Raw genomic sequence first — 15,166 nt, forward strand, 5'->3', positions numbered from 1 at the left:
GAGATTAGACAATTTCAATGGGGGAGGAGAAATTTGCTGTTGGTTTTCAGCTCCAGTAGCTGAATTAGGCTCCCAGGTTCCCAGGCAGGGTGCTGCTGGGGGGGGGGGTGAGGGCTGCAGTTTGCTCTGGCTGTGGGCTTCCTAGGGAGATCTGCATGGTCACTGTGCTGAACAGCAGGCTGGGCCAGACACACCTTTGGTCCAGCAAGTCTCCTCTTATACTCTAGAACTGGGCTTGGGAAGGAAAGAAAGATAGGGAATAGAGACTTAAGTAAGGAGAAAAGATGCCACATTCTGAATTGGCTGAGGGTGTCTGTCAAGGGGAAGAAGTCCCACTTGCAGAATAAGTTCATTTGCATTAGAAAAAGGACACTTGACTTTAGGCCCTGGGAAGGGAAGAGATTAGCCTATAATATCACTATGAGTGATTATTTTTAAAAAACCAAAGTAACTTTCTCAAATCACCAGGAGAGCAGCGCTCATGACCTTCAGTCAAACAGCGACAATTAAGGACAAGGAGCACACGGGTTTTGCAGATTTCAGAATACTGAACGGAAACAGGGTAAGAAGCGGGTTCAAGTATAATGTCAGCAGCAAACCCGTCTCCTCTCCCCAGATGTCCTTTGGATCATGAGGGACGGAGCAGAGACAGGGGTCGGCAAGGGAAGAGAGTCCCACAACCTGTCAGGTTCATCTCCTGGGGCATCTATCCCAGCCGAGGCGTGGCAAGGTAGTAGTTCCCTCTGGGTTGGACGGGAACATCTGCCTGCGTGAAGCACATTTCATACGTGGCAGTGGCGCATAGTGTGGTGGACGGACGTTGTCAGTCGAAAAGAGTGTTTTCACGTAAGAAAAACAGGAAGGAAGGAAGGAAGGAAGGAAGGAAGGAAGGAAGGAAGGAAGGAAGGAAGGAAGGAAGGAAGGAAGGAAAACCCAAACAGAAATGCCCTGGAAAAGAGGAGGAAATAAATTAGATGGTCCTTAGCTAGCAGTTCAAAAGCATGTCAAAGTGCAAGTAGATAAATAGGTACCGCTCTGGCGGGAAGGTAAATGGAGTTTCCGTGCGCTGCTCTGGTTCGCCAGAAGCAGCTTAGTCATGCTGGCCACATGACCTGAAAGCTGTACGCCGGCTCCCTTGGCCAATAAAGCGAGATGAGTGCCACAACCCCAGAGATGGCCACGACTGGACCTAATGGTCAGGGGTCCCTTTACCTAGCTAGGCAGGGGTACACTTAATATTCACACTGAATGCATGTTTGTTTTTCAGCAGAAGGCATCACACAGCATCGCAATGGGGCTTACTCCCAATCAGATGTCCACAGGGTTGGAAGCCTTAGTCCAGAGATCATCAAGCTTTAGTGGGGGCAGTGGGTGCATTTGAAATGTTGAGAAAGTGAGGCGTGCGCATGGCATTAAATGGCTGCTACATGGTGCATGGTACAATGGCTTCCTTGTAGAATAGGCCTAGCCACTGCACACAGGAACTGAGTCAAATGTATCACTGCATGATGGAGTGGGGCCCGCTGCTATTATTATTATTATTATTATTATTATTATTATTATTATTATTATTAGATTTGTACCCTGCCCATCTGAATGCATTGCCCCAGTCACTCTGGGCGGCTTCCAACACACATAAAAACATAATAAAACATGAAACATTTTTTTTAAAAAATCCCTATACAGAGCTGCCTTTAGGTTGTGTAGTTCTTTATCTCAGGGCTGCCTTCAGATGTCTTCTAAAAGTCAGATAGTTGTTTATTTCCTTGACATCTGATGGGAGGGCATTCCACAGGGTGGGTGCCACTACTGAGAAGGCTCTCCGCCTGGTTCCCTGTAACCTCACTTCTCGCAGTGAGGGAACCACCAGAAGGCCCTTGGAGCTGGACCTCAGTGTCTGGGCTGAATGATGGAGGTGGAGATGCTCCTTCAGGTATACTGGGCCGAGGCTGTTTAGGGCTTTAAAGGTCAGCACCAACACTTTGAATTCTGCTCGGAAATGTACTGGGAGCCAACGTACTGGCCTTTAGGGCCAGTGCTACATGGTCCTGGCGACCGCTCCCAGTCACCAGCCTACCTGCCACATTCTGGATTAGTTGTAGTTTCTGAGTCACCTTCAACGGTAGCCCTACGTAGAGTGTGTTGCAGTAGTTTGTGGTGGAACAACTACAAGTGTTCCTGGGTGGCAACTGGTTATCTGGATCAACTTCAATCTGAGTTCAGGTCTGGATTCTGGACTGAATCAGCCTTCCCTCACCCCACATGTGCTGCCTTGCCCCTGTGACGTTAGCACGCCGGGCACGCATGCCCTGCGATGCGTGTGCACAACATCAGCACACCCCACGGCACACATGCACGGCTGCCACAGAACTTTGAGGGGACCTGGCCCCTTCATTTAAATTTGGGGTGGCAAAGCCCCCGCCACCACCCCTCCTCAGCACCCCTGCCTCTTACCTCCTGCTGGATGCAAAAACAGAAAACAGAAGGTACAGGAGGACCATCTTTGTGAGACCATGGCCCAACCGACTCACCTTTTTGGGATGTCTGTAGTCTTATCCGTCAGCTAATGTGTCTGCAAGGAAAGGAAAAGGATCGGCTGACTTCACTTCATGCCTCATTAGCAGTGATGTGTTGCCCTCCAGGTCTGTGGACTCCACCTCCCATTGGCCCCACCCCACCCCATGCATGGCCAGAAGAATGGGGTCATGGAACTTGTATTCCGCTCTCTGGTTTCCCACAGCCATCTGGTTGGCCACTGTGAGGGCAGGCCTGATCCAGCAGGGCTATTCTTATTACGTCCTTAGAAGCACTGCCATCATGGTTAGTAGCCATTGATAGCCTTCGCCTCCAGGAATTTTAAAGCCGTCCAAGTTAGTGGCCATCATTGCCTCATGTGGCACTGAGTTCCACAGTTTAACTTTGCGCGAAACTTTCCTTTCTCTTCCACAATCTTCTTTGGATGCCTTCCGGCGTTATGAGAGACCAAGGGGTGGAGACTTGTCTCTATTCAGTTTCTCCTGCCCGTGCATAATTTCCTAAACTTCAATCTTGTTGCCTTTTCTCTAAACTAAAAAAAAAGTCCTAAATGTTCCTTCCTAGGGGAGTTGCTCCATTCCCTTTGATCAGTTTGGTGGCCCTTTTCTGAACCTATCCCAACTTTTCTGTATCCTAGTTGCCGGGAACTGCAGATGGGGAGATTGCTGCTTCACTCATGTCATGCTTGCGAGCCTCCCCTTGGACATACACATATGGCTGGCCTCTGTGAGAACAGGGCCTGGATAGCTCAGTTGGTTAGAGTGTAGTGCTGGTAACGTCAAGGTTGCAGGTTCGATCCCTGTATGGAACAGCTGTGTATTCCTGCATTGCAAAGCTTTGGACTAGATGGTCCTCAGGGTCCTTTCCAATTCTATGACTAGACGGGCCAATTTACAGGCTCTTCTTGTATTCTTATGTTGCTGAACTACAACTCCCATCAGCCCAAGCAGGCATGGCTAATGGCAGGGGATGATGGGAGTTGTAGTTCCTGTAACATCCGGCGGGCCAAAGGTTCCCCAGCTGTAGATTGACCAACGTCTTAAGTCTATGGCAGGTTGATACGTTCAAACTTACCGGGCCAGAACTTGAATGGCTAAGTTTATCAAAACGAAATTTAAGATTTGACCTCGGAGAATTCCTGCTCTTCATATCTGTTTGAAATAATAATAATAACCCAGTGAAAAAAACGGTGTTTGCTTCAAATGATTGAACTCAAGAGTCGCCAATGAGGTGCTCTCTAAATGTCGCTGGATCACAACCCCTGTCATTCCTGATCATTCTTTTCTGGGAATGATAGGAATTGGAGTCATCTAGAGGGCACCATTTTGGCTACTCTGGATTTAATGGAATGAATCTAAACCAGACTGGAACCAGCTTCGTTTAACAGAAGCCCACTGTTAAAATGAAAACAACAATGTGTTAATTTTGCGGTGGCCTGGAAATGGGAGGAGGGTCCCCTGCTCACATGACTTTCCCCAAGCCATCCCGTGAACTGCAGTTTACCCCTTAACGAAATACAATTCCTAGCACCTTTAACAAACTACAGTTTCCAGGCTTTGGGGGCAGGGGGAGCCATGTGCTTTAACTTTATTGTGATGTACACAGAGAGTCTTTCATTATTTCAGAGTAGTTAAGAATTGCCCAGAAAAAGTCCCAGCAAAGGAAGAACAGATACAAAAACTTATGGAATATGCAGAAATGGCAAAACTTACCGGAAGAAGAAATCAAGATAACAATTTTTTAAATAAAATAATGGAAATGGTTTATTGAATCTTTACAGATAGATTATAAGCAGATAAAAACACTGGCCAGATTACTGTAACAACCTGCTGTTTTATAAGAGCATATATTTAAAGAAGACGAATAAATGAGCAAATTAAGTTAATTTGGATATGCAGAAGATATTGAAAACAAATTTAAGGAGCCACAAAACGAGGGGGAAGGAAGTCAAGTTTTGAAATGTCAAAATGGTTGTAAAACTACTGAAATGTATAAACTTGAAAAGTATAAATAAATAAAATAAAAAATAGATGATGATGATAAAGAATTGCAATAATAATAATAATAATAATAATAATAATAATAATGAATTGCCCAGGAAAACAGGCAATATGGCTACAGTCTCAACCCACTTCCTTGATAGCAAGTTCCGCTCAACCTCACTGGGGCTTCTAAGTAGGACTCTCCAGTGTTCATCTTTTACATGTGTCAGGAGGAGAGCAACCGGAAATGAAATGCTTAACCAATTATTGAAGTTTTTGATGAAAGGAGTAGGAGGGGGGTGCAAATAAAATGAGGGTGAGAGAGAAGGAAAGGAGACCTGAAGATCTTCCTCTTTTTCCTAGGTTGATCTATGTGACAAAACAGACCTGTTTTTATATATGCTGATTTCTCCACAGTGCCCCAGCCATGCAGGTGTGCTTACTAATCACCAAGAGCAATCCAAGTTGGTTAATCGAGTGAAGCAAATTTCTATTTTTGTCACTGTAAGAGCCTCATGGGGAGCTAAGGGAAACTTGTCACAGATAAGCAGGATGGTTTCAAGGCAGCCCAGCACATTCTGATCTTACGTGTGCACTGATTCTGCTTGATTTTTTAAAAAATATTATTATTACTTATTATTACTGTACATTTCATGTCAGCTTGGATAGCTCAGTTGGTTAGAGCAGTGTTTCCCAACCTCGGGCCTCCAGCTGTTTTTGAACTACAATTCCCATCATCCCTGACCACTGGTCTTGCTAGCTAGGGATGATGGGAGTTGTAGGCCAAAAACATCTGGAGGCCCAAGGTTGGGAAACACTGGGTTAGAGCATGGTGTCCATTTGGGACAGCTACATATTCTTGCGTTACAACGGGTTGGACTAGATGATCCTCAGGGTGCCTTCGAACTCTACAATTCTATTATTTACAGCCCACCTTTTTTCTAAATAGCTCGAGGTGGCAAAGGCCCTACTCCTTTTGGTGCACTAATGTATCATTATCCCCAGGCCATCACAACCTTGAAAGAAATTAGCCAGAGTTAATTAACTTTTACACTTGTCTTACACTTGTTGATTTCCGATGGTTAGCATCCTACTTAGCATACAGGGTCTGACTTAGTCACATGTTACTTTCAGGGGCTTTGAAGTGGGTCTACACAACCTATCACACACACACACACACACACACACACACACGTCTGACATTCCCTTTTCACACTCAAGCTCTAATTAAATTCGAACATCTATTGAACCCAGCCATTTAGCACCCACAGACCGATAACTATATAAAAAAGTACAAGTTCGAAGGCGGAGGGCAGAAGGAAAAAATTGCCACACAACGTGTCTGACTGAGGGTGGATCTGCATGGGGGGGGGAGGGAATGCTATAAATAAGCCAGAAACTAAATCGTTTTAACAACAACAAAAACCGCTATGGAAAACCGCAAATATTTTTCTTTGCTCTCCAGCGCCATCTGGTGTTGCATGTTTATAACACATTCAAAATGCTGGGGTTTGGGGTTTTTTTTCCAAAGTAGCTGAGTCATGAGACATCCATTGCCATAACCAGGGGCAGACTTTGGTAATCTTTGTTAACATGATGCCCTGAGCAGCCTCAAAACTTGGCACCTCCAAATGGATCTTCTCAATTATGGATCTTCTCAATTTTTGCACCCCCTCAGCTCAGCGCCCACACTGCCCGAAATCCAGCGCAGACCATAACCACCACCAGGCTCCTACTAATACCATCTGGATAACTTTTTCCCAACTCACCTGTTGGGCTCCTGCTCATTATCACCGGTGTGGCGGCAGATGCCAGAGCTGGATTCTCGTTACTTTGGGAAGGGCTGTAGACAAAGACGTCTTGCTTGAATGGTGATGCTGTTGAAGGCTGGCTGCCCTGAGGGAGATCGAGGGAAAGGGAGAGAGTTGGAGGCTTGATGGCGAGGTGCACAACACATTTTGTTCCTGGAGCATATTTGAGGAGGGGGAACTATGTGATTGAGGCAGGGGTCACCAACGCAGCACCTGCAAGTGCCAGTGTGCCGGCCAGTTCTTCCTATGGTATCTGCAAAAGGTCTCAGGAACTATCCCCTCAAAAACCACAACACACAAGGGAATGTTTGTTTCTCTTATTCAGGGCCTGGCTGGTCCTCTCCTATGCAAAACTCATTATGCCAAACAAACCACGGCAGCCATTTTGGAATGTTCCACAAGCGCCACGCTGGCCATTTTGTAATTTGCCCCGTTGCCCCATTTTGTGACACGCGGCACAATTACAAAAGCGCCCCCTGAGCCAAGAAGGCTGGTAACCCCTGGCTTATAGGTGTGTCGGAGAGATGTATGTGGCTGCGAGACTGAGAGGCTGAAATGATATTGTGTCAGAGGAGAAGATGGGGGCAGCCATGTGCCTCCTGGTTTATGCAAATGTCAACCGGCTCAGGAACATTGGCCCCCTGAGAGACCAGTCAATATCGGGAAGCGAAAACTGCATTATTACCAAGCTTTCATATTCTTCCATATTTTCACTCTCCCCTGCCGTGCTGCTGAAGCTGCTGGTACTTGAGGATGAACGGGAGATGTTTGACCTTCCATTTTCTTTGAGTTTAATAAATGGCCTGGAAGTCAAAGGAGAAGAAGGCAGAAAATTAAAGCTTGACGGTGGTGATGGAGCTTAGAAAAATCTCCTTCTCTGAATTCCTCCCCCAGGATTTGGGGTTCTGTAATACCCCATCTTGTTTCCAAAGCTCATCTGCCATTCTTTTTTGTTCTCTCCCCCCCCCCCCAGTTCAGACTTTGGGTTGTATCCACATATTCACACTATACAATTAAAGCAAAATGATACCACTTTTAAACAGCCAGAACTTTCCTCAGACACAGATCTGGGATCTGTGGTTTGTTCAGGAGTAGCTGAGAGTTGTTAGGAGACTCCAATTCCCCTCCCAGAACTACAGTTTTTACAGTGGTTTAACAATCAATCTCTCGAATCCTGGGAACTGTAGTTTACTCTTCACAGAGCTATAGTTCCCAGCACCCTTTACAAACTACAACCCCCAGGATTCTTTGGGGGAAGCCATGTAGTTTCAACACATGGTATGGACGCGACTTGTGTTTACTTACCTCTCTTTGTTGGGACAGATCTCTGGAGAGCTTGGGTTCGAAGAGGCCTCAGACCTAATTTCTTGAGAGGTGTGTCCTCCTTCAGGGGTCTTTGGTGTTCCTGAGCCACTATCACTACGAAGAGAGCAAAACACTAGAGTAACATAACTTTCAAACAAATCTATCTTGCCTTCTCATACCGTTAACATTCTGTTCCAGCAGGTCTCAGATGTGGATGTAAGGCTGGGTAGGAACAGCATAAATAAGTGTGTGTGTGTGTACAGAGCTGTCAGCACAGTGACTGCTCCATCACTCTTTGAACCCAGAGGTCTGTCCCTGAAGTGAGGAAGAGCAGAAGTGATGAGGTAGGAATCTCTGCCTTCCTCAGAGGAATAAATTTGTGGCTGGCAGGAAGGTGAGGAATATCTCTACTAATAATATTTTCCTAATGATGTTGTCACGCTGCAGTTCACATGGCTGCCAACAGGTGTCACTGCAAACTACAGCATGGCAACAAAGTGATCTCTCAGAGCTGCAGAGCTATAGCAGCAGTATAGGAGGGTGAGAAGAAGGGAACCAGAAGTGGTGGCTGTCAGGCAAGTGAGTCATGTGAATGAGCAGCCTGGTGCCCCAGGCCAGTGAGTGGAGGTATTGCAAAGTCTAAGGGAAGGAGGTTGTTTTGGTAAGGTGTCAAGAGAAGGGTGGCTTTGGCAAAGAGTATGGGGTGAGAAGAAGAGTGGCTTTCATGAGATGAGGGGTGGTGGTCAGGTGGAGCTGGGTGTAGCTCCTGGTAAACACATACCGTATTTTTTGAACCATAACACTCACTTTTTTCCTCCTAAAAAGTAAGGGGAAATGTCTGTGCGTGTTATGGAGGGAATGCCTACGGGTGGCATGCCTACGGATTTTCCTCCTCTAAAAACTATGTGCGTGTTATGGTCGGGTGCGTGTTATAGAGCGAAAAATACGGGTATATAAATGTAAACACACTAGCATCCAGCACAACTAATTACAACTGCTAAACAAATGGAAAAATCGTTAAGAGGTCTGTCTCAACCCTCAACAATTTTCAAGTTGTCCCGGGGGCAGCAGAGTTTGAGAGCTATGGCTACAAAGAAAATAAAACATACAGTGGTACCTCGGGTTACAAACATTTCGGGTTACAGACTCTGCTAACCCAGAAGTAGTACCTCAGGTTAGCCCCAGGATGAGAACAGAAATCGCACAACGGCGGCGCGGCACTGGCAGGCCCCATTAGCTAAAGTGGTACCTCAGATTAAGAATGGTTTCAGGTTAAGAACGGATCTCCAGAAGGAATTAAGTTCGTAACCAGAGGTACCACTGTATTGCAATGACTCCAGAAATGCACTGCACCAGAACCATCCATCTGTTCTGAGCAAGTTACCATCGAGTCCGAGGCTCTGCCTGGCTCTCTGATCCAGTGTGCAGACGAGGGAACAGCCCTGACCGCCTCTTTATGGGACTCCTGGACTGGTTCTTGGCTGTAGCTGCTGATACTGGAGGCTGAGGAGACAGGCAAACAAAATTATAACCCTTTTACCAGGCTCACAGTTGCCTGTGAACTGCATAGCAATCTTTATTTTTCATTTTACATACTGGCAATGCATATAAGACTATAAAATAATGCCAAACATACCCCAAATCTTCCATAACTGCATAAGATACTGTTTTACACACAAACACACTTGGTTTATGCAATCAAGAGTACATCTCCTTTTTGGACTGGGGAATGGAATGAATGTTTTGAAGCACACAGAGAAGAAGAGGTTGTGATGGCATGGCTGCCAGCCAGTCAGTGCTGCGCAGAGCCAGGTTCCGCCACAAACAAGAGGTGGACACACCCTAGTTGTACTGCACTTACAGAAAAGGTGGCCTTCGTTATTTCGCCACTGTTGTGCACAATCCCTCCGCTCAAGCTACCAGGGATTCCTCCGCTCTGATGCTTCTTCTGACTCCCAACCATGGTTTCCATGGAGTGACTGCGGACCCGGATGGCTCTCTGGCAAGGGGTGACAAGAAGAAGTGGAAAGTTAAGATCTTGATCAGAAATTTGCCACAATTTACCATTTGAAATAACGTCACGATTTTGTACTATAGTATCTCACTGGAAGGGACGCGGGTGGCGCTGTGGGTAAAACCTCAGTGCCTAGGGCTTGCCGATCGCATGGTCGGCGGTTTGAATCCCCGCGGCGGGGTGAGCTCCTGTCTTTCGGTCCCAGCTCCTGCCCACCTAGCAGTTCGAAAGCACCCCTAAGTGCAAGTAGATAAATAGGTACCGCTTTATAGCGGGAAGGTAAACGGCGTTTCCGTGTGCTGCGCTGGTGCCGGCTCGCCAGAGCAGCTTCGTCACGCTGGCCACGTGACCCGGAAGTGTCTCAGGACAGCGCTGGCCCCTGGCCTCTTAAGTGAGATGGGCGCACAACCCTAGAGTCGGACACGACTGGCCCGTACGGGCAGGGGTACCTTTACCTTTACCTTTAATCTCACTGGAAGGACAGATTGTGAAGCTGAGGCTCTAATACTTTGGCCACCTCATGAGAAGAGAAGACTCCCTGGAAAAGACCCTGATGTTGGGAAAGATGGAGGGCACAAGGAGAAGGGGACGACAAAGGACAAGATGGTGGAACAGTGTTCTCGAAGCTACCAGCATGAGTTTGGCCAAACTGCGGGAGGCAGTGGAAGACAGGAGTGCCTGGCGTTCTCTGGTCCAGGGGGTCACAAAGAGTCGGACATGACTAAATAACTAAACAACAACACAACAACAACAAATCTACACATTGCAAACTGTGGGTCTTAAGTCACCCCAAAAAACAACCCCAAAACCACATTATCAGTACATAAGAGGGTGGTATTAGAAGGTTTGAGGGGGCGGTTAATGCAGGTTTGTAGCGGTACAAAAATATTTAGGGGAAAACACTAAGGGGTGAAAAGAGCAGCAGCCAAATGTAGATCATATATGCTCAGTGGGTATGAAATACTGAGTCGGAACGGAGTAGCATGGGAAAGGGCATGGCCTCCTGGCTGGAGTCCCCAAAATACGGGAGTCCTCATATTTACTGACATTCTACCAACTCTTTAAGAGACACCTGATTAGACAAGTATCCCCTGACTTGAAGCTCTTCCTTTGGTTGTTGTTTTTACTGTTAAGATGCTCTGATATTGTTGCTTGTATTAATGAAGGGTACCTCTATTCTTTTATCATTAGTTTGATTCTTGTTCTTTTTCATTTGTGAGCTGCCTTGGAATTTCTTCATGAAATGAAAGGCAGTGTACAAATTATGTGCATAATAGGTTAACAGGAGCCATAAGCGCCAACTCTATAGGGCTGAGGTGTTTTCAGCCTCCCCTCCCCCCAAAAAAAGTCTGTTGGGATTGGGCTGAGCCCTGCCCCATCCCCAAGCTTGAGGGGCTGGGTCTCACGGCAGTGGGGGCGAGCCTCGTGGCAGCAGTGACCCTCGCTGGGCCTCGCTGGGCCTTGCCTCCTCCCGCTATCAACCTCCTGATGAGCATCATGCATTGCGCAATGCTTGTGACATCACATGTGTCTGACGCCCGCCCGCCCCACCCCCATTGTTGGGTGCAACTTGACCCCTCTGACAGGAGCGCTCACTGCAATAGTTAAAGAGATTGGTTGTTTACTGTAACTAGACAGTTAGTATGGTGTTATAGAGTTATCTCAAGTTCCCAGTAAGTGTATCTTTGCACAGAGCATTGTGCATATCCATCCTTTTGGTGTGGTGCTTTGCAGGAGTGCAATCTTTATATACTCATAGTATGGCTGCATTGAGATTATTTTTGTGTGGTGCTTTAGCAGCACACAGGAGCACATGCTTGCCCCTGTAGGAGCCTGTCCAACTTAAGATCTGTATCAAATACCCTGACATCTGGGCTACCAGTGACAGTTCTAAACTGATGTGTACGGTGTACCACAGGCAAAAAAACCCAACTGTTTCGGGTGGTGCCCCTGCATTTTGGTTTGGAACTCCTTTCCTAGGGAAATGGCTCCCTCATTGCTAGTCTTCGAGAGGTCCTTAATGGGATTTTTATTTCAGTCCACATCTGGCTAACATTACAGTGTTGTGCTTCCAAAAAAATAAAATAAATAAAAGCTGGTTCCTAAGCCATTCAGTTCAGAGAGACGGTCTTGGGGCATATGGGCCACTAGTGGAAACCTTTTAGGACCCAGTGTTATGTGTTCCAGGCAGCCAAACCGCTTGATGGTCCAGCACCTGTATTTTGTACCAGCTGCAATCAGCAGACCATCTTTGAGGGCAGCCCCACAGAGAGTATTCAACAGTAATCTAACTAGGAGGCTTCCACAGGATGGGTTGTTTTTGCAAGCTCAGGAACAGCCTCAGCTAGCAATCCAGGGAGAGATGGAAACAAGCAGTGAAGCCACTTGGGCCTCAATGGTCAAAGCAGGAGACAGGAGGACCCCCAGACTATATGCCTGGTCCTTCAGGGGGAGTGCAGTTCCTGGACCCCAGATCTACCAATCCACAGCACCTCCATCTTGTCAGGATTCAGTTTCAGCTTGTTGGTCCTCAAGAACCACTAGGGGTTGGACTAGATAACCCTTGGGGTCCCTTCCAACTCTCGAAGTCTGTGATTCTCCAGACAACAGTGCTGCACCTGATCCAGATGCAAGGGGGAAGCAGAGCTAATTGTTTTCCACGAACCGGAGACACACCATGCTTCCTCCATGAGTTGCACAGTGGCCCCCAGAGGATATTGTTGCCTATACTTTTGCTGATAGCTCAAGAAGCATTAACAGATCATTTCCTCCATTCATCTCCTGGCGTAAGTTGGCAAGCATTTCATAACTTCACAGGAAGCTGTCTTAGTATAAGGCAGTCAGACCCTTGATCTATCTAGCTCAGTATTATCTCAACATTGACTGGTAGCGGCTGGAGAGCTTTCTGTGAGTATGAGAATCTCTGGGTGGATGATGGTAACCCCACACTGGCATTGGGAAAGAGTGTGCACATGTGCAAAGATACCTCTGGCCCTACTCTGCAAGCAGCATACATTGAGAATCTTACCAGGATTCCCTATGCATTGTCGCCGGAAATCACACCCCCCCACCCCAGGAACACGTACTGCACAAGCACCACATCCACATGTACACGCGTCTCCCCTTCCTGACCTGAGAGGTGTCCCTTTAGAGGGCCACCTCTTCAAAGCCTTCCGTAAATAAGGAAGTGCTGGTTTGACAGCTCTCTGCTTTAGCGCTCCACGCTGCCCTATCCTTATTGAGAGTAGACCGGACGACTGAACTCTAGGTCAACCAGCAACCGCGTTAACCAATCAGCGTTACCGAACAGCGCCCCTTGCGGCGGCCACGCTGGTACTGCAGGCCGCGAGCGTCTGTTCCCTCACCTTTTGACAGCTCTCAATTCATTGTTTCCGAGTTCACTGAACCGCGACTGATCTAATCAAAATGTTGCAAGTTGTTTCCGAAAAGGGAAACTGCTTTGAACTTCAGTGACTGTATTCTTTATAAATTCACCAAAAATCAGCCGTACTATGGATTTTCACCAGACCACTTTTATTACACTGCATATTACAAGGACTATCAAAGGGGGGTGGACTGGGATTGATCGGCCATAATCCCTGAACCGCGCAGTCACGTACCAAGCTGCCCTTCTCCGGATGGCGGGACAACCTTGATAGCCATCGGGAGGGCTCAGACAACATGCCATCAGAAACACAATAGACTGCATACGGTAGTGTATTCCACACGACTCCGAATAAAGGACTCTGGCCGGATTCCCCTCAGGGGGCAGGAAGACTTCGCCCTTTCCTTTGTTTCTGGGAACGACTTATGAGGAGGGGGGAGAGGAGGTCACTGCCAGGTGTCAGGCTGCTCGGATTACCTAGGAAACTCCTCCTCAACTCCTCCCGTTCCTTAATAAAATCATGATGTAAATATGATGTAATTCTGGGGGTGTAGTCAAGGGGATTAGTGGTTAATAAAAGTTAGGGTCATCCATTGTTCGGGGCTTCCATCTTGTTTCACCTCGTGGACAGTGGGAGCCCTGTCGCGACAGTCTTTTCTTCAATAAAGACCAGGCCTACAGGCTGCCGTTTTGCTCTGAACTTGCTCTGGTTGGTGTCTTCGTTTGTCCAAGGGAGCCCTCGGATTTTTCCTGCAACAGTTTTTGGCGACCGCGCTCAGGGACTCTTGGTTCTCCTGTAAAGGTGAGAGGGGAGATAGAGGGGATCAGGCGCCACTGGGCAACCTTGGCCCAGGGATCCTTTTCCTCTCCCTGCCTCCTCTTTGCGGGCGGTAATCAACCGTCACCAAAGGCCTAACCAGAGAGAGCAAAGGCGAGGTAAAGCCGGCTAAAGAAAAGGATCCCGGGATCCACGGGGGACATCAACGGACGTGAGTATAATTGTGAAGTAAATACATTGGGAGGGGGGTGGAAAGTAACGTCTCCACAACAGCCAGACTTTTCTCCTTTATTTCCAACGTTACATCTACAAATCCTAAACCTCCTTTTTCTTTCTCTCTCCGTTTTCCTCTCGGAGTGTGGCCAGGAAAACGTGGCGCTTACTGTATTTTCTGACGTCCTTTCTCGGAGTCGGCCAGAGGCGTCCCCTACAAATCTCTCTCTCTCCTTTTCTCCCCCGTTCTTCCTCTCGGAGTGTGGCCAGGAGAACGTGGTACTTATTGTTTCTCTGACGTCCCTTTTCGGAGTCGTCCAAGGGCGTCCCTACAAACCTCTCTCTATTTTTCCTGTTTATGCAAATGAAGCCGCCCCTCCTGCTCGGCGACCTTTGTTAGGGATGACCCGGGTACGTGAGAACGCAAGGTCATTTGCTTCCTTTCAACACTTTGTTTTCTCGGGTCCTGATCTGGCACTGCACTGCGCAGGCGTTCAGTAAGGAATCCGAACTTAGTCCAAAGACTAGGCAGGAGGCTGTTGTGGAAGGTAGAGGGGAGGTTCACAATTGGGGCCCCACACTAGGGTTAGTGTCAAAACTGTGTTGTGGTTAAGGTTTCCGGGCAGAGACCCGTGGTTTAGGTATCCGGGCAGAGACCCGTGGTTAAGGTTTCCGGGCAGAGACCCGTGGTTAAGGTTTCCGGGCAGAGACCCGTGGTTAAGGTTTCCGGGCAGAGACCCGTGGTTAAGGTTTCCGGGCAGAGACCCGTGGTTTAGGTTTCCGGGCAGAGACCCGTGGTTTAGGTTTCCGGGCAGAGACCCGTGGTTAAGGTTTCCATTCAGGCTTGACGTTTCAGCAAATAATTTGGAGTTAAATATATATATATAAATAATAATACTAGTAGGTAGGAATTGTGTTAGGTCAAGAATACTCAGAATACTGAAAGACTCTTTCTTCTACCCCTTTTCTTCCCATTGCCCTCCCCCCTGTGTGTGTGTACTCTTACTCTTTTCTGTCTTTAGCGTACTCCGTTAGTGGGAGCATTAGTCAAAAAAAAAGAAAAAAAAAAGGAGGATGGGGGCCCAGACTTCCAAGCATTCAGGTTGGACTCCTCCCGGCGACAAGGCTTCCGCGGAGCCTTTC

The 15,166-nt window shown here is 47.5% G+C and overlaps 1 protein-coding gene across 10 annotated transcripts in view; it reads right to left on the minus strand.

Moving 5' to 3' along the window:
- Positions 1-904: 904 nt before the first annotated feature.
- RAP1GAP2 (RAP1 GTPase activating protein 2) overlaps positions 905-15,166 on the minus strand; it is a 202,092-nt gene continuing 187,830 nt past the window's right edge. For all 10 annotated transcript variants that reach the window (XM_081890329.1, XM_081890334.1, XM_081890337.1 and 7 more), the window contains 8 exons: positions 9,495-9,632; positions 9,018-9,136; positions 7,634-7,747; positions 7,014-7,131; positions 6,287-6,413; positions 3,610-3,686; positions 2,532-2,572; positions 905-948 (listed from right to left, as the gene is read on the minus strand). In XM_081890329.1, coding sequence (XP_081746455.1) covers positions 2,564-2,572; positions 3,610-3,686; positions 6,287-6,413; positions 7,014-7,131; positions 7,634-7,747; positions 9,018-9,136; positions 9,495-9,632 — 702 coding nt within the window. In that variant the 3' untranslated portion in view covers positions 905-948; positions 2,532-2,563. The remainder of the gene's footprint in view (positions 949-2,531; positions 2,573-3,609; positions 3,687-6,286; positions 6,414-7,013; positions 7,132-7,633; positions 7,748-9,017; positions 9,137-9,494; positions 9,633-15,166) is intronic.

This window comes from Podarcis melisellensis, assembly GCF_964234715.1.
Source record: "Podarcis melisellensis genome assembly, chromosome: 15".
NCBI lineage: Eukaryota > Metazoa > Chordata > Lepidosauria > Squamata > Lacertidae > Podarcis > Podarcis melisellensis.